Source organism: Ptychodera flava, chromosome 15 (assembly GCF_041260155.1).
Source record: "Ptychodera flava strain L36383 chromosome 15, AS_Pfla_20210202, whole genome shotgun sequence".
Classification (NCBI taxonomy): Eukaryota; Metazoa; Hemichordata; class Enteropneusta; family Ptychoderidae; genus Ptychodera; species Ptychodera flava.
Genome location: NC_091942.1, coordinates 28,761,377 through 28,779,252, shown reverse-complemented (window position 1 = coordinate 28,779,252; position 17,876 = coordinate 28,761,377). Strand labels below are relative to the sequence as shown.

At 40.8% G+C, this 17,876-nt stretch overlaps 2 protein-coding genes across 4 annotated transcripts in view; both read left to right on the top strand.

The window, feature by feature from the left end:
* Positions 1-784: 784 nt before the first annotated feature.
* On the top strand, positions 785-7,227 carry LOC139151796 (uncharacterized). The gene is made up of 5 exons (XM_070724788.1): positions 785-1,425; positions 2,832-2,944; positions 3,144-3,316; positions 4,930-5,050; positions 5,448-7,227. Exons 1-5 carry the CDS (start codon positions 960-962, stop codon positions 5,835-5,837), a joined length of 1,263 nt encoding a protein of 420 aa, XP_070580889.1. The 5' UTR covers positions 785-959; the 3' UTR covers positions 5,838-7,227.
* A 520-nt stretch (positions 7,228-7,747) lies between these two features.
* Positions 7,748-17,876, top strand: part of LOC139151795 (uncharacterized) — a 15,731-nt gene continuing 5,602 nt past the window's right edge. The window contains exons 1-7 of one of the 3 annotated variants that reach the window (XM_070724787.1): positions 8,083-8,223; positions 9,813-9,893; positions 10,594-10,651; positions 12,950-13,882; positions 14,471-16,204; positions 16,909-16,972; positions 17,376-17,522. In XM_070724787.1, the coding sequence (XP_070580888.1) occupies positions 12,961-13,882; positions 14,471-16,204; positions 16,909-16,972; positions 17,376-17,522 (2,867 nt within the window). In that variant the 5' untranslated portion in view covers positions 8,083-8,223; positions 9,813-9,893; positions 10,594-10,651; positions 12,950-12,960. Of the gene's footprint in view, positions 8,224-9,812; positions 9,894-10,593; positions 10,652-12,949; positions 13,883-14,470; positions 16,205-16,908; positions 16,973-17,375; positions 17,523-17,876 lie in introns of all 3 variants that reach the window. The other 2 variants (XM_070724786.1, XM_070724785.1) reach the window with 2 other exon arrangements.

Below are 17,876 nucleotides of genomic sequence, written 5' to 3'. Positions count from 1 at the left end.
TGTCTATAACGTGTATGTCATTTTAGGTTCTCAACATATCAGTCAAGATCTATCATGCCAATCGTGCAAACTTATCGGACCTAACATGTACGGACCTATCGTGTTTAAAATGTCTAACGTGCATGTCCAGATAAGTCGAATAGTACCATGCCAATTGTACAGTCATGATATACACGTTAGACATTTTAGACACGATAGGTGCGTACATGTTGGCTGCATGTGCACGATACACGATAGCTTTGCACGATTGGCATGATAGAATAGGACTTATCTTTACGCCCTAAAATGATATACACGTTCACAGTCCCTCGTGGGCTATTCAGCTCTGGGACTATTCGCCCCATAGACGAGTGTACAAGAGCGAGACACTCGTCTATGGGGCGAATAGTCCCAGAGCTGAATAGCCCACGAGGGACTGTGACACGTTAGACATTTTAGACACGATAGGTTCTTACACGTTATGTCTGCACGATGCATGATAGGTTTGCACGTTTGGCACATTAGTTCCGACCTAGCATACATTTTAGAAACGATAGGTGTGTAGGCCTATATGCTGGGTCTGCACAATATATGATAGATAGGTTTGCAAGTTTGGCTTTTTTGGTCATGTAGGCTAGTTCCGACCTAACATGTCAAACATGCACTACTAAAATGTAAAAATGTCTAAATGAAAAAATCCCGACTTCTGGCCATGGATGCAAATTATACGAGTCACATGGCATGATTGATACAAATCAGAGACAGTGGTCTGGTTCCCGGGGTCCAGTCCACTGTCCATGTATGGCAGTGAAACCGCTAGCGAGTGCGCCCCCATGCGGTATCTTTTCTTTAAAGGTCACGAACTCGCCGATCTGACCAATCAGAATGAGTATTGCTTACAGCTGTTGGGGCCGCGAAATTCCAATCTCTGTGCTGCTACGAAGAAGATGTTTCTTCTTTCAACGTGAAATTTGGAGAGAATGTCGACCAATGACGAATCCTGTGGCTGTGATCGCTCTGAGTGTCTGGAGGAACCTCCCATCGCATTCGGAGCTGGGTCTCTGAGTGACGAAGAATTTCAAGAAAGCCGAGACGATGAACCACACGCGCCATATTGTGATCATGCCCATGGTGCGGAATGTGAAGATTATAAGACGGGAAAGTGCATGGAACCGAGGAGGTGTGGTGCCGCACATCCCCACAGAGTATATCCATCAGATTCCAGGTGGAAAACAGAACAAATTCAAGGCTTGCGTTTCGAATGTCGCCCTTTTAACATGGACCATGGCCAGTCTTACCACCGCCTCGTCTGCGATTGGTTATTCCGAGTCGTCAGGAACAACGCCAGTGAAGATAGCCTCCCAAAGCTTCCAGAGTATCCTTATGTCGTGGAGTCAGGTGGCGATGAACACAATATGCCTGCATTTCGGACCTTCCAAAATCACCGTGAGTTCAAATTTTACAGACATCACGAAAACTGTTGTGGCAATTGTTGCAGTTCCGTAGCCTACAACTTGGTTCCCAGACACTTCGCACCAAAACCACTTCGCACCACACCATCTCGTCCCATACCATTTTGCACCGAAACCACTTCGCACCAAAACAACCTCGTACCAAAACCTCTTCGCCCCAAAAATCATGTCACCCAAAACCATTGCGACCCGAAAAAAACACGACTTAACTCCCCAATTTATCTGTAACCGTTAAAAGCTGAAAATAACCAACCACTGCCAGTGAAGTTTTAATCACCTTTCTACCATCCCAGGACTGAAATCTTGAAATTGTACACATTTCGAGAAAATGACATTGCATCGTGCAATACCGCGCACGGCACCTGAAATGTACCATTTAGTAGTTTGTGTGTTTTTTTTTTCTAATATATGGTATGGTTTCATGGAAGAATAAATGGTTCGTGGTAGCCAAGTTGCAGGTAAATACAACGTTATGATACATCGTGACATCGATGTTTTAGGACGAGTTGACGGAACTATACGGTAAGCGAAGTGGTTTTAGTACGAGGTGGTACTTGGGGCGAAGTGGCGTTGGACGAGGTAGTACTTGGGACGAGGTGGTTTTGGTGCGAAATGGTTTTGGGACGAAGTTGTGTGGGGCGAACTGGTTTTGGTGCGAAGTGTCTGGACCCCTACAACTTTCCCTGGCGAGTTCTGATGGTGGGGCTTTTTCCCCTCCACCCTAGCCCAGATTCTAGTTCGTCCGCTTGCCTCCGTACCTCCCTACCGGGAGTGGGTCGGAGGTACCTAGGTACGGAGGCAAGCGGACGAACTAGAATCTAGGCTACCTCCACCCAAACATCTAAAAAGTAAATGCCAACAACTTGTTAAAATGATGTTGATCGTGTCAGATACATTCATAAATAAGTGAGGCATATGTATATTTTTTGGCCTGCTCTATTTAAAGTGGCAGACAGTTTCAAAATGGCCTGAGTAATTATCAGGCTGAAAGTCACTCATTTTTAAGACCCCAAATCACTATAGTGTAATAACCCTGACAGAAATGACACTTGAAATAAAATATCGACAGAGGTTCCCAATTCCGCTTGGAGATGTGCAGATTGCCACAGACTGACAATAACCTATTTGCCAACAGTAAATGTCTTGCTCATTTTGTCAAATTTTGATTCATATGATTCCATTTGCGATTCTTTTTAGCATTTTACTATTCAATTCTAGCATAATATCTTACATTTTGGATATGTATCTTTGGCCATTGTATCTAATCTGGTGAGATAGGCGTTCCATGTCTCCTTGACCTTGGTTATGTTTTTGATCCGTGCATCACAATATCATTATGAAGACGGTGTTGTGACGCAGTTTTTTTGCTGTACTTTGCAGTTGCGGAGAATTTGAAAGAAGATGATTTTCTTAACCTGCTGAGTAAATTTGTCACTGAACATGACCTTGAAATGGATGATGTAAAAATGCTTACCAAGGCTGCAAACACTTCTGTGAGTACTATCTACGTTTTTATTGGAAAATTTTAAAAATTGTGTAAATGTACATTACTGTACTGAGGTATCAGTGTCAAATGTGAAATCTTTGGCTTGGTAATGTGTTTTGGATGTATCAACGCCGTGAATAATGTTTTAAAATTCTGCCATTTGTCACTCGAGTTGTTTCATTTCCCATGTATTTCTTCCTGTACAGGAGTTCATAGAAGGAGCAGAAAAGACTTACATGCACAGACGCATGTTACTCACATGGATTGCAGTGTGCGGCAGGTGTACACGTGGTGCATTTCATGAGACGTGCGTAGATGATCTGATGGCTGCAGTGATAAACTCGGCAGCGTATGAAGCAGGATGTCTGGTGATGGTAAAGTGTGTATCCTAAAACATAATGACACACATTCCATGTATATGTACCTACATCTAACACCATTTTTCTTGTACATTCTCTCTTTGTATGGTAATATTTAAGCAATAAAGCACACGCAGCGACAGTATACCATAAGATTTTGACCAGTTAGTGACATATGCACGAACGTTAGCGAGTGCATATATGAAGTGAACATGTCACAATCAAGTTGTATCCATCACTGGGTGTGATTTATTGCTATTATATTATAACAGTATATTGAAATTCTGGTGTGGAACATCAAAAACGGATTTTTGCCTAAGCTAAGAGCTCGAGAGCTGTATGCCCGGCCATGGTATATCGTGAATATACTACAGTTCTTTTAACGTCTCAACTGATCAGTATTTGTGCCGTCAATGTACTGGTATGATATATTTTGTAATATAATGAAGGGCCACGCCCAGTAGCAGTAACTTTTGATGTTTTTTTTCAGCATGCTTTTCTTTTGCAATGTCAACTCCAGTTTCTTCTTCTCTCCCCCAAAATGTTTTCGACACAGTCTGTGCATGTGTAAACTGCATTGTTATTGTTGACAAGTTAATTTTGGTCCAGTCTAAAATTGAAATTCAAATGTAAACAATAGCAGTGCATTCTACAGGTATAGACACTTTGTTGACAAGGTAAGTAGTAGGTGTTGCAACATGCTTTGGGAAGTAGGATGAGAAATTGTCATTGACATTGAAAACGAAAACAGTGAAACAAATCATCAAAAGTCAGCTACTCGCCCTTTAGCGGTAATGACTTAGGGACTGTCCCAGATTGTCGCAGAAGTTCAAAAAGTGAAATTTGTTCGTCTACTGGGGGGAAGGGGTTTGACCTCAATTCAATTGGTGAATTTCACTTTCGCACTTTTATTTGTGATTACAAGTTCTCTTTACATTGTGTGTAAAAATAAACAAACACTGCACACTTGTACCAACAAATTTTACTGTAACTGTTTCCAACTTGTTCATGTCATGCTATGGTTAGTAATCAAATGTGATTGATTACTTGACGATGTAATGTGGCCAGGGGATACATATTCTCCAGAAGTTATATCAAAATGCTACGATGTACTCTAAGGCAGACATCAACATTTCGCACTTTCGAACTTCCATTTAGTGGAGGGGGTTTTGATGTCAACAAAGAAATTTCGTTTCTTGAACTTATGCGTCAATCTGAGACGGTCCCTTAACCATTTCACAGTCCAACTTTGGTTGCATCATAATACACCTGTCTAAACCAAGGAAACTGGAAACCTGTCTAAACTGAACCCTTTTCCCTGTCCAATTCCAATAGAACTCTATTTTAAAAGGACCTCTATAAACCAAACACCTCTCCAAACTGAACAATTTTCTCAATCCCTGAACAGATCAGTTAAGACAGGTTTTACTGTAGTTTTCTATACAATTAGTCCGATCATAGAGGGAAACAGAGACAAAAGGGTGGTTGAGGAAAATGTGGATGATACATTCACAACTTTACTGACTCTTGATCTTCGAGCATTCTCCACAACATCTGACAATGTTATAAAATGTCCAAAGCATTCATTGGCTGTATTAACCATGTGCTTGTTCACATTTCATGTCGGTTACAGGATTCGAGAGTCCACCGCCAGAACGCTACTTGTTTGTGGTCAACCAGTAGAAGTGCAGACTAACATTGAAGTTTGTAACGCTGAAGACAATGCCTTGGTTCAAGTCATCACCTCAACAGAAGTAAGTATCAGAAATTGGCACATATTCTTTTTTGTTGCTAAATGGAAGTCTTTTTGTTCACAGAGATTCAAGATAGGGTGTGAATTACCAATCATCCCTGAGGGCATTGTTACATGTACAAGAGGTCCACCCACTAGGGTTTACATTGTGTTTACTTCTCCTATTTGTTCAAGGCCTCATTGAATGACTTTTTGTTGGTAGTTAGTACTGTTACTTGTGCAGTGATGGCTTACTCAATAGAATCCAAACAAACAATTCTTTGATTTCTGAATTCCTTGAAGCCCAGAAAATATCTTCAGGTTTATGTCCAGTTGCAGGATTGGCCAACTTTTTATACACATTCATTAAACGCTAAAAACCAGAAAAATTTAAAATTTGAATTTTTTTCTTCTCACAGAGTAGAGATATTTCAATGCCAGTGGATGTTGGTAAATTTCTACCACAGCTGGTGTGCAAAGCTTTGGCCATAGCTAAAGGAAGTCCATTTGGTAATCGCTATTACAAGACTGCCTACCAAGTTGTCATTCATTCTGTGTGTTCTCCGGATTGTGAGGAGATACAGTTGTATGTTTTCCTTGTCCGATGTCATATCCCACATAAGACACTAGGGGACATCTCATTTTGCCCGATTGCAAATCCCATGCAAAGATCGTTCCTGATTCACGAAAAAGTTCCGTGTGGAAATATCTTCAATGAAGCTGTGATATTGAATGTGTACAGGGCAATAAAGGCAGTTCTATTGATCTCCAGAGGGTATGAACCACGTGACCTTAAACTTCAGGACTAATTCCTTGCTGTGTGTGATGCGTTTTAACCCATTCTGTGCCTCTGTAACATTGAACCTGTGTACCTAGGAACCAATGAAGGTGTGGTAAAATATGAAACGTGCCAAGCTGCTACTTTGCCATGAGATGGGAATAACAGTCTGTTTTGTTTGTAAACAAGACCAATGACCTGGGCACAGATCAGTAAAAGCAATGACCAATGACGAGAGAAATCAGCAATGCCGATAGCACTGAATGTACACAGCATGTTTCTGGAAAAAAAGCTTTTTCTTCATTTATAACATAAATCTGTGCAATGTTCACATTTCTTTGCCTGTAAGTGACTGTTATAAATGAATCACCAGTAGTATGACCAAATACTCTTGACTCTTTTCACATCCTAATTCAAGCATGTAAATGAACATGCACTGAATATCTGATATAACACTACCACAGGACTTTGTGTGTAACTGTTTTTGAACACTTCATACAACATATTTACATGATTGACAAGGTTTAGTAAATACAGGGAAAAAACTTTAGAACATCTGAGGAACTTTTTATGATGTTTTTTTCTGACATGGACAAGAGGAGTTATGATCAGTATGTCTTCAATTTGTCAGACTGAAAAAAGTGAAAGCAAGACACAAAAGCAAATATGACAGTTCTTGCCTGAAATATGATAATTGTTTCTTTAGATTGAAAACCAAGTTACTGTAATTTGACAGTATGTACGTTTAGTTTGATGTAAGATACTAGTATGATAAAACAAGGCCACTGGTACCTGGAAGTTTATTTAAATAGATAACAAAAAAGGTACACCAGAACATAGAGAATCTCACTGCCAGTTTTCAAATGTCACAAAGGTAGGCCAGAATCAACCATATAGCTGGTGAGGGACGGTGAGAATTATGTATCCTCCAGTGTTGGAGGGTTTGAAATTTATGGAACAAATTTTATAAAATTGATTGAAGATACGTAACTTAAAGTTGAAAAAACAGAATAATATTTGAGCAAACTGCCAAGATAAAGTCTATGTGTGCCAGATTTTATTTATGAAAATTCATACATTCATAGTTTTCATGGATATCTTCATGGGAGCGTGATGGTGAGATGTGCCACACCATTGCTCCATCCATCATGTTATCAACTCTTTGGACAGCTGAAATGATTTATTTCAAATGGGTATGCGCAATAGGATTATTGCTGTATGATGATACACATGTAGATTTTCATTTTAACAGTCTGGTATATCCACCTCTGGGCCATCTGTTCTCGGTTTTGTCTCATTTATTGTGTGTCAATCACGAAAACATCTAGATGCAGACTTGGTTCTTTTCACATGTGGCTGGTGTTCGCCACACAATTATATAAGTCGCGATATTAAATGATTATTTCAATACCAGGCGGGTTTTTCTCTCTTTGTCTTTTTTGTAGTGAATTCACACAGGACTATGGCTTAAGGCTGTCAGAAAATATTGCTGTCATAATATTTGAATACTGTTGCCTCGCCTTTGTTTGGACCGGCAGTGTTAAACAGATTTTTGTGGCAACTCCTCAATTGTAAAACTGAAGTGCCACGTGCAGGGCACTGTTGTTGGGTTACGTTAGAGCTGAAGAACAATATAACGAAAATAGAGGCAGAAAAATTAATTGTACTGTTAACACAGTGGAACCTGTAAATTAAAAGCATTCATACAAAAATTTCTATAAGTAAGTGACTGTTATTGTTAAATTCCAAATGTTATATATTTCTCAATTTAAGGACTGCCTGTCGTGCTTTGAGCAAATTTTTTTACGGAATACAAAATATTTTGAGCCAATATTTTAATTCAGAAATTTGCGTGCGACGCCAATATCTCCCATCAAGCCCTGCGGCATTTTGGTCACGTGATTACGCCTTTACGTCACCTGATTCCATGTAAACAATGACACGCACTCCCCGTTCGTACAGAGGTGAATGAAAGCTAGGCGGAGTGTCGGCTTACTACACTGTGATTGTCACCCTATAAAAAGCCCGAGTCAGTGTACACACAATCCAAATGTCACTCTGGCTAAATTGACCTTTGGTGGGGCAGTGGTATCGCTGAACTTATCGTTGACATCCGGCAGTGACTGTCATACAGGGACAGTAAAGCAACGTATATGGCGTGAGTTGTCGCCATACCAACGCCGAAAAAGTAATCCAGTTGGCCCGGCAATCATCAACGCCCTGTGTTGTCAACAGCGAAGCACCGTCATAAAAGAAAACCCGGAACTTCAGTCTCGCATCTGCGTAGACTGTAAATCTGAAAAACTTCGGTGAGCATTGAGGCCCTAGGGAAATGGGTTGCGGAGGTACCAAGGCGGCAGATGGTCAGCGGCGTCCCTCCCTAAACCAAGTGGCCCCGTCGCCCGAGGAAGAACAAGGTAATTGGTTGGCTTAACTTGGCGTATATTGGTGCGCCCTTTTACAACATGTAGAAAGACGAGTCAGAATTTCACAACAACCACAACCGCAACGTTAATCGATTGACCGTTATTTTAAGTCAATTAACACGTCGAGAATGCAATTTTAATTTGATTCGTCTCCGTGAGGACGCCCTTAATTTCCGTTGCAGAGTGCCTGGGCAGCATTCACTTCATAATTTTTCGTAAAATTCAGTTCAATCCCACTTTTTTCGATGTAAAGCGACAGAGAGTTTATTAATTATGGCTTTTTAGGTGGAATGTCACGACACAGTATCGTCTTGTAAAGGAAAGGCGCCGAAATATAAACCAACTCGGATAAACATGATATACTGTTATGACGTATGCTGTGTGGTATGTTGCTTTAACTAGGTCGCTATCTCGTCAGAAAATGCTCCAGACCTTGAATTTCACGCGTTCACCTTCATACCGCAATAGTCCTTAAGATAGTTGCCATGGTGATAACTGATTATATGCGGTGACTACGAGGCAAGACATCCAACTTAATAAACTTTGATCGAGACTGTCACGGTCGCTGCCACCTTCAAGTACGAGTTGCCCAAAAATTGAGCGCCGCATGTTTGGCGTCTGTCCAGTACAGCAACCTTCATTGACGTTTGTAGCCCTTTACGAAAGACGTATCGAGGGATACGAAACTGAAAACGCACCTATCTCTAGTTCTCCTTCTTGTCCCAGTCCCGAGTAAACACAGCAGGCAGACATTTCACAATTCAGCTAAACAGGAAACATAGAGTTACTATATGTTCCCTGTTGTAATTTGTTTTGGGAATGGAATACAATGTTTTATTGGGCATGGGTTATTGAACCTGTCCAGGGTTCCGTCAGTTCGTCAATACTTCCACTGCAGTGACGACAACGATCTATGTATGTTTCACTAGCCTCACAGAGCCAGCAATGTTCCAGTCCCACGGTTTCGGTCACTGTTTCAGAGATTGGAATTTACGGGTTTCAATCGCTATCTCCAGTCCAACTATAAGCTTACTCCCACTCGAAGCTGAGGTCGTACGTGTTGATTAGCACGTCAAATGTGTTTCAAAGGTGACCGACACTGTCAGCTTTGCGATGCCTGGCATTTTTGTCGTTATTATCACAACTGGCGACCTGTTTTACAAAATTAACTTCAATACAGAACTGTCTGCATAATAAACGCTGGTACCGTTATATGTCGCTAAGTATATGGCATTCCTTTAGCTGCCAATTACAATTTATTTAATGCTGGTATCCTGTTCAAGGATAAAATAAGCTCGTATCTCACTGACTCAAAATAGTACCAGGTACTTTTTTTTCCAAATTTGATCTACTGACCGCATGTGCGTTTTTCTAATTCGACGTTTTGCACGTCACTACGCACACCTGTCACCGATTAGCGGTGTTATTTTTAGAAATTAAGTGATCCTCAGATGACGAGGTTATACCAGGTAACGTCTATTTTCGACATTTGTGCGGCATGCAGGAAATCGCCGCAGTGCCTGGCAACAGACCCACTCGCTAAAACTGTAGTTTGTATTGTGCATTCCTTTCCGATACAGGCGGTTTCACCCGAACCCAGACACACTAATCCGCAACGGCCGGGGAAAGTCAACAACTTTGTGATATTGGTTCCTCCGGAGGTAAATAGCGCTATCGATTTTTGCCTAGTCTCTGTTCACAAATAAAATCAATTTGTCACACCCATCACTAGATATGATAGCATGTGCAGCCGTCATTTTTAACTCAAACGGTGTCTTCTTGGGTGCGGTGAAGGTAGAGTCTGGCTTTCAAACTTTATTAATTCTAATCTGATCTACCACTTGTGGGGATTCATTTTGAAGCTGTTGGTGAAAGAAAACTTTAAACCAACTTAATTTTCCGAAACTCGAAAATTTTATTTTTCGCCATACACAGGATGGCGGCCATTTTGAATTTCAAATATCTGTTTTGTTTCCCTGGTACCAAAATTTGCACTGTGATCCCCGATTTTTATTCGTGACTTTGAAAGAGAATGGTTGAAAGATTCAGTGAGGAAAGTTTTGAGTCTTTCATTTTTGAGGCGTATATCACCTTAAACCCAATATGCTTCTTCAGCTAATCTCTACTTGAACTCGCTTAACCTCTAAAAGCCGTCCCTATTAATTATAAGTCTTGCATATACCGCCTTTATAATCTCTTAAGCGCTATACTCTATCGGTAATAAACTAGTTTTCGAACTTACATTAACTGCGTAAAGGCAAAAAGTTAAGTATACAACATGTAAAATACACATCAGATGATAAATATGCATACGCCATTACATTTCATGCCTTTATTACCATGCATTATATAACTGAACAGGTTACTTAAGGCCAAAACTAAAGAACGTGCTTCCTGTTACATTGCTTCTGAAAAGCGGGTAGGTAGGTTTTTGAGCTTTTGTTGTAGTTTAGGTATGGCATTGACCAGGTAAAGGTGCAGAGTTCAACAAAAATATTCACCCTTTTTGGCATGACTTTGCTGAAGTTTAGAATTTTTTTTCAATGTCGACAGACTTGATAAAGCTTCAGGAAATTGTTCATCCGACTCCATAAGCTCCATTTCGATATCTTCACCTACTGGACTGAATTCTGCTGAGGGCAAGTCAGGTTACCGGAAACACAATTTTTATTGGCCTATGTCAGTTAATGTTTTCTGATATTATTGCACTCACACTACGAGAATGTTTAAATATATACACAATGATGTACAAATAGAGTGAACGGAAAACACATTGTAATTGCGCTGCTACTGTTCCGATTATCGCCCCTTCATACCGTAGACAGTAGAGGGGGATGCAGACACACACGCACGCACAAACATACACACATTTTATTTGTCAAAGTTGCTTTCCAGTTCACAGAATACCTTTCTATTGTTAGAGAGAACTTTCAAGGGAGCGTTTAAATTTTCTTTAAAATGTTGAAGCCTTAAATCCTGTACAAACAGATCAAGCAATTGATCGATGTATAGGCTGTCCATAGAAAGAGTTGAATGGCTTCGGTTTAGCTGACGTATGCTTGACTACGCTCATAATAATCACAACAATAGTCCATTGTGGTGGACAAGAGAAACATTTTACGAGCTGGACGTTACGTTTCTGCACCTATTGTGGGTACTTACATCATTGCATCGAACCGAGATAACAACAGAAATCCAATAAACCGGGGGGGGGGGTTAATTGTCCACGGTCTGGACCGCCATGACATTTGAGAAATGACATTTTGCTCTTTTCTTTTGTCGTACAACAGTAGTCTTTGTTCAGTTGTGAGTCATAGATTGATAAAATACAGGCCGAAGGTAGACTTTGCTCGCTCCCTCCTATCTATGACAATGTAGGCGCTGGGTTTTGTTTTGCAGATCTGCTTTGAAATGCCATGTCAATCTTTCGGAACGCCGGTTTATATGCATATAATCTAAGTTGGAACGATGAGATTAATATCGTTAGAGTTATCAGTATGTCAAAAATATGCTTCATGGTTTCCTTCGTCGTTCAGCAGTACCAGTATACGGATGTGTAATCACAAATCCATTCTTTGGAGTGAATTTAAGTAGCTGGTGTCGCAGTCCTAGTTTTTAGAGAGACTGTGGTGACATCGATAACGCTGAAGCGCTAGAATTACATGTATAGGGTTTTCTTTTACAAACTTGAAGAATTTGATTTTCCTTGGAAGTTGCCCGATGTCAGGCCATCAAGTGTTTTGTTTGTCTGTTTATTGTAACAAAAGCAAGCGTGCATTCATCACAACAAGCAAATAGGGAAATAGATACACATTGTTCTCTCATTTATATCAAGTACCACGATAATCTTTCGTAAGAATTTTAAATTTCCCTCAGAGTCACATCAGACAGCCATTCCGTTGGCGTTTCTTAGTTCGAGGTGTTATTTGCAACGAATAAAACGTTCACTCGTCCATACGCATTAAAACTAAATATTATTCTTTGGTGACAATGAAAACGGACTCCAGAAAAACAGTCGGCACAAAATGCATCCCATCGCGTTCTTTGTCGCTCAGCTTTTTGCCCTTCGCAGGTGAATTAGGTTATACAAAGCCTGCAACCATAGGCGTGACAAGGGACTCATTTATGACAAGCACAGTTGTGTGTGACTTTTTCCCCACCAAGGGATAAAGAATCTCCTCAGCGGTAATTTTTCATGAAAGAAGTGTAACTGATACCTCGACAAATTCAATCGATAATGTGTGCCATTGATTCGGGCAAAATGGCCATCCCATGTTGAATTACTAATGGGTCTGGACGCTGTGTGCTATTCTCCCCACGAGGGAAAGCTTCAAAATTTCAAGGTTGGTCATGAATTAAAAACATGTTCGCACCTGTCTCTGTGATAGCTCGTGTTCTTAATGTGGTAAGCTTAAGTTGGAGATCAGCCAGAAAATATCACAAATATTTCTGACTAATTGTTTATTAGCCACAGACACGTAAGTCGAGGTACACACCTTTGTCTGAGTGAGGCTCCAGGTTTTATAGGTCTGGAAGATAAGCCATGTTTTTATGTGAATGCATTGCAAGCGTTTAGTCATCTTTGTGGTAGAGATCACCTTACACGTACAAAAGGTGTTTCCCTGGAGAGATAAATGGCTACATTGAGAACAGCAAAGGTGGTGTATTGACGCAATCAAAATTCGGACATTAACTTCTAAGTATTTCTTCCCTGTAGGTGGCGCTGTCATGGAAGCCTGGGGTCCGTACGCTGGCCAGCAGCGATACAATCAACCAGGTCTCGACGCCCGTGGCCCTCCGGCACATCCAGCGGTTCTAAACGATCGGTATGCGCCATCCCTCGCATACACTGGGCTTCCGAGCGAAAATTTCGTTTTCCAGAACAGCATGCAACCCCCTCCGTACTACCAGGCCGCGGAGCCCCAGCCTAACCAAAATATACTCGAAAATTCAAGAACACAGCCCCACGTGTTAGTCATCCGGAACGATGCAATTGATGGAGATAAGAAATCCGATGGTGTTGTGGAACAGCAATCATTTGTCCCCAGCTTCAAAGGACCTATAAAGTTCAAACTTATTAACGGAAGCGAAGAGATGTACGAAGTCGTGATCACACACAACATGACTTTGAGCAAATGCAGGGAAGAACTATCTTCTACGATACCAGGGGCGTTCGTGTTCTTGAGAAAGACCGGCGGCTGGAATTTCAGTTTTGTCTCCCGGGCGAAGGAAGACGAAGGGATCGTTTTCAACCTGTTGCTTAAGATGCGACAAGGGGCGCCGAGGAAGCACTTCCAATATGAAAGAGTCAACTACTTCACCATGGAAACCAAACCTTATGAAGTCGTGGGCATTATGGGCGTCGTGTTCCTTCTTCACATTCCTGAAGGTCGATCTATCCTTGATATGATCAGGGAAGTGACAGAGGAAGACGGACAAGGGAATGATGGAAGGAAAATACAACATTCCGAACCGAGCACCACAGGTAGCACACATAACGGCATGGTTGACGCAAACGATTACAGTGCAGTTGTCATCAATGGGGTAGAAAGAGAACACACATCAACAGCTGAGGGAAGAGAGCTCGTGTATTTTGAGTTTATCCCAAACATTACCAAGATGTACGATGCATTACACACAAAACGGCAGGGTGAGTATTGCCTTGGACGAAATGTATGAAACAAGATCAATTTTCCAAATGGCAGGTGTATTTGCCATGGAAAGTGATCCTGGAGTCCGTTTCATGTTTCCATGCAGTATAACTCAGTGAAATATCTGTAACATGGTACGGTATTTATTCTGCAAACAATCAGTAAATGAAAGTTAACAAGTTTTAAGAAACAGTTCTCTATCAAAGTCTCCCTGGTCATGGGGCTGCATGTACGCAAAACGACAAAACTTCCACATTAGTGAGTATGATTTTCAAAAGAGTTCATTCAAAAATCAGCGCTTGACAATATTGATTTGGCTGATAGTCTTCATCAAACGTTTTGAAATATCGTTTGATATGCGAATATTCTTACCAATTTACTCCTCGGAATAAAATACGCATTATAATACATACATGCATTATGTAATTACGCTTTACTTTGCTTTTTTCAAAATTATGTCGAAGCTGCATTATTTAGTTTATTTTAATTTGGTTTAAAAGTTGTGTTATATGTATAATAAATTTGAATGTGGTTGTGATCTGAATATATGAGTAATGGTTTGCATTTTCACATCGTTACATCAACAGATGACGTCATCGGTGTCCACGAAGCGGCAGCATACGGTGATGTTGAATCACTTCGCAAAATCTTGGACGCAGTCAACGACGATGATCACGTGAGGGCGCTGCGAGATACCCGGGAATCCACACCACTGCATTACGCATCCTCGAATGGCAAGGCCGAGTCAGTAAGAGAAATGCTTGGAAAGTTCTCTGAGTTGGATATGGTTGAACATACTGATATAAACGAGAAGACTGCTCTTCACCTGTCAATAGAATGGAAGAGATTTGGGGCTGCCTCGATAATTGTAGATAGAAGCGGACACACAGAGAACGCCGAACTAACTTTCAGAAACACAATCCACAAGTTACTGCAACGGGTTCCTCTTCCGTCGTGGGAAAAGTATTTCCTAGACGTGCCGGTGTCATCGCAAACAGCACGGCATTTTGCATTTCTCGCTGTGTCGGACGGCAATATTAATGTTTTAACCAAGATGCTGAAGTATATCGATGATGTGAACTCCAACAACAACTTTCTAGGGCGCAGCCTTTTACACGAAGCCGCCGAGAATAACCGGGAGGAAATTGTGAAGGCGCTGATCGAAGAGGGCGCTACAAACGAGAAGGAAGATAAGAGTGGGAACTCACCACTGGTAGTCGCCTCACGTCGAGGTAGCGTGGCAATGGTTAGTACACTGTTGTCACTTGAAATAAAACAAGATCAGTATTTAAAGGCAGTGCAGTTTGCAACGCAGAGAAAAAGAGCCTCCATTCTAGTTGCCCTTTTCGAAAACCAGAGAGCACCATTCGATAAAGTCACAAGAACTTACTTATTATCGTACTTGTCAGCAAAATGTAAAAGTGAAGAACTGCGAATGATCCTGCAATCATGCAAAGACGAAATCATTTGTCAAAGATTTTTAGGAACTATCATATCTGATGGTGATCTAGACTTATTCAAAACTTTGGTCTCAAATTGTGTGAATGTCGCCCTTGCGGACTACATGGGTAGGACTGCCTTACACGAAGCAGCGCAGCTAGGTCGGTACGAGATCTGCGAGTTTCTTCTTGGTCGAGAGGACGTGAATCCTGACGCCAGGGATCAAAGGGGATCCACACCGCTCCACTACGCATGCCAGACAGGACAGCGTGATGCAGCAGGGCTTTTACTTCGAAATGATGCCGTTCAAGCTAGCAGTCGAGACAAAGTCGGAAGAACGCCACTGTTGACAGCGCTCCACCATAACCATGTGAAACTCGCACGCTGGATGGTCTCTGATCACGGCGACAACATCGGTGTACATCTCGCAGATAACATGGGAATTACTCCTCTACACTATGCGGCCCATATGGCAGAGTCAGATGCCGTTGAATTCATTGAGAGTATATGGCAACACATCGGAGAAGAAAACATGTCTGGTGAAGTTCAAAGTCTCGATGCATTCCAACCAACGTGGACTGATTTCTCTCTGCAAGATGAAATCTGGGGAGCACATTGCTCAAATGCATTGAAGTCTAACCGCAAGAACGTCGACAATCCTCGTTTCAAGTCGGCGTTTCAACTAACATCCATACAGTCTGCGATGAGCCCGTTGCACGCGGCAGTAATAGCAAACAACAGAGCCATGTGTAGAATGCTATGTAGAACCCCTGAAAATCTACAAATAAAAGACACTGCTGAACGTACTCCTCTTGAACTTGCCATCGACAAAAGAAATAGAGATGTAGTGGAGTGTCTCCTTGAACTTTACGAAGCTTCAGGTAAAATGTTCCTTGATACATCATACATACTTTGTCGTTTCACAACTCTATTAATTACTGGATTCTTTCCTGATCTACCTCTTATGTGGGAACCAGTAATAAATAAATCTTTCAGATATTCCAACAATTATTTTTTATGAAAAAAAAAATCGAAATTTTACTTTTTAACCAGTGGAGTTAACACAGGGTTGGCGACCATTTTGAAGTTCAAATGTCATTTAATGTTAGGTAACTTGATTCTCATGTAAATTTGCGCAGCGATCCAGATTTGAAAGATGATGGTTTTATTTTTTCCCGAGGAAAGCTTGTGCAAAAATGTGAGTCTGTTAGTTTCGAGGTGCTTGAGCCTTAAATCAGTTGTCTTTGGAAATGGTACGCTCCTCTCCTGCATCTGGCTCCGAAACTTCTCATTCAAATAATTTTCTGTTTCCAAAGATACACTAAAGGTCATCAACAACACCATATTTCGATAACATTCCTTGCGACATAGGCTATATTTGCCACCGCCGTGAGACAGTTTGTATTTAAAATTTGATAATACAAAGCGACAGAATAACGGGTCGACAAATAAGACGACAAGTTTTTGTTCTAAATGTACGATACGCCATTGCAGAATATCAACGTTTTCTTCCACTGTCTGCAGTATGGTTTTTGTCTCTCTGTAACTAATCTATGTGATATTTGTGCATTTGTCATTTGTATAGGCACGGACATACCACAGTTATCTGACTACAGGAAACTGAGAATGGAGAATATCTTAAAATCTGAGTAAGTCAAACACAAAACTCTAAATTTCGGCAACGTCGATGTCGTTTTATCTTTATATGTCCGTCTTTCTGTCTGCATGTATGTATGTATGTATGTATGTATGTATGTATGTGTGTATGTGTGTATGTGTGTATGTATGTATGTATGTGTGTATGTGTGTATGTGTGAATGTATGTATGTATGTATGAGTGACATCACTTTTTATAAAGAAAAATGTCCCCAAGAATTGAAAAAAGGGGCCGCATACTGTGTATCAAATGAGCAACTGAATATTGTTACGCGATGTAAATGTATTTGTGTCAGTCTTTCATGCGTTCTTATTAAGGTGGACCATTACAAAAAAGATTACATTGTCAACATTGATAATTATTTGTTGGTCACTTTCGTATTTCCTATCATACAGGCCAGATTTCATGTACGACGACATCTATGAGGGACCGGCTGTATATCGTGCATGTGTTAATGGTGATATTGAAGCAGTGAAGTACATTCTCGGTACAGGGGTAACTGCTAATGTCTTCTATTCGCCTGGCAAACGATCCAGGTCTTGGTAAGAAATGTTACTGTTTCATAAAAACCTATAATTTACCTCTCTGCAAATTACTCATGAAATATTTTATATTCTTAACTTCTCAGAATTATCTATAGGGTGCGATTACACTGTTCCGATTGGTGAAAACACATTAAGTACCCTTGAAATGCCTCAAAAACTACCCAGTCTTCCGTGTGTTTAAAAGGATATTACCTGATGTCCTGTTTTTTTTCTGTTATCTGCGAATGGCTATTTCCGATAAAACATTTGGTACACAAATTATGAACATTGCTAACGGTTTGTTAGAAAACCGCCGAACTGAAGTTCATCCAACAATTTCTATTCTTTTAAGTCTACCAGTAAAAAACACTT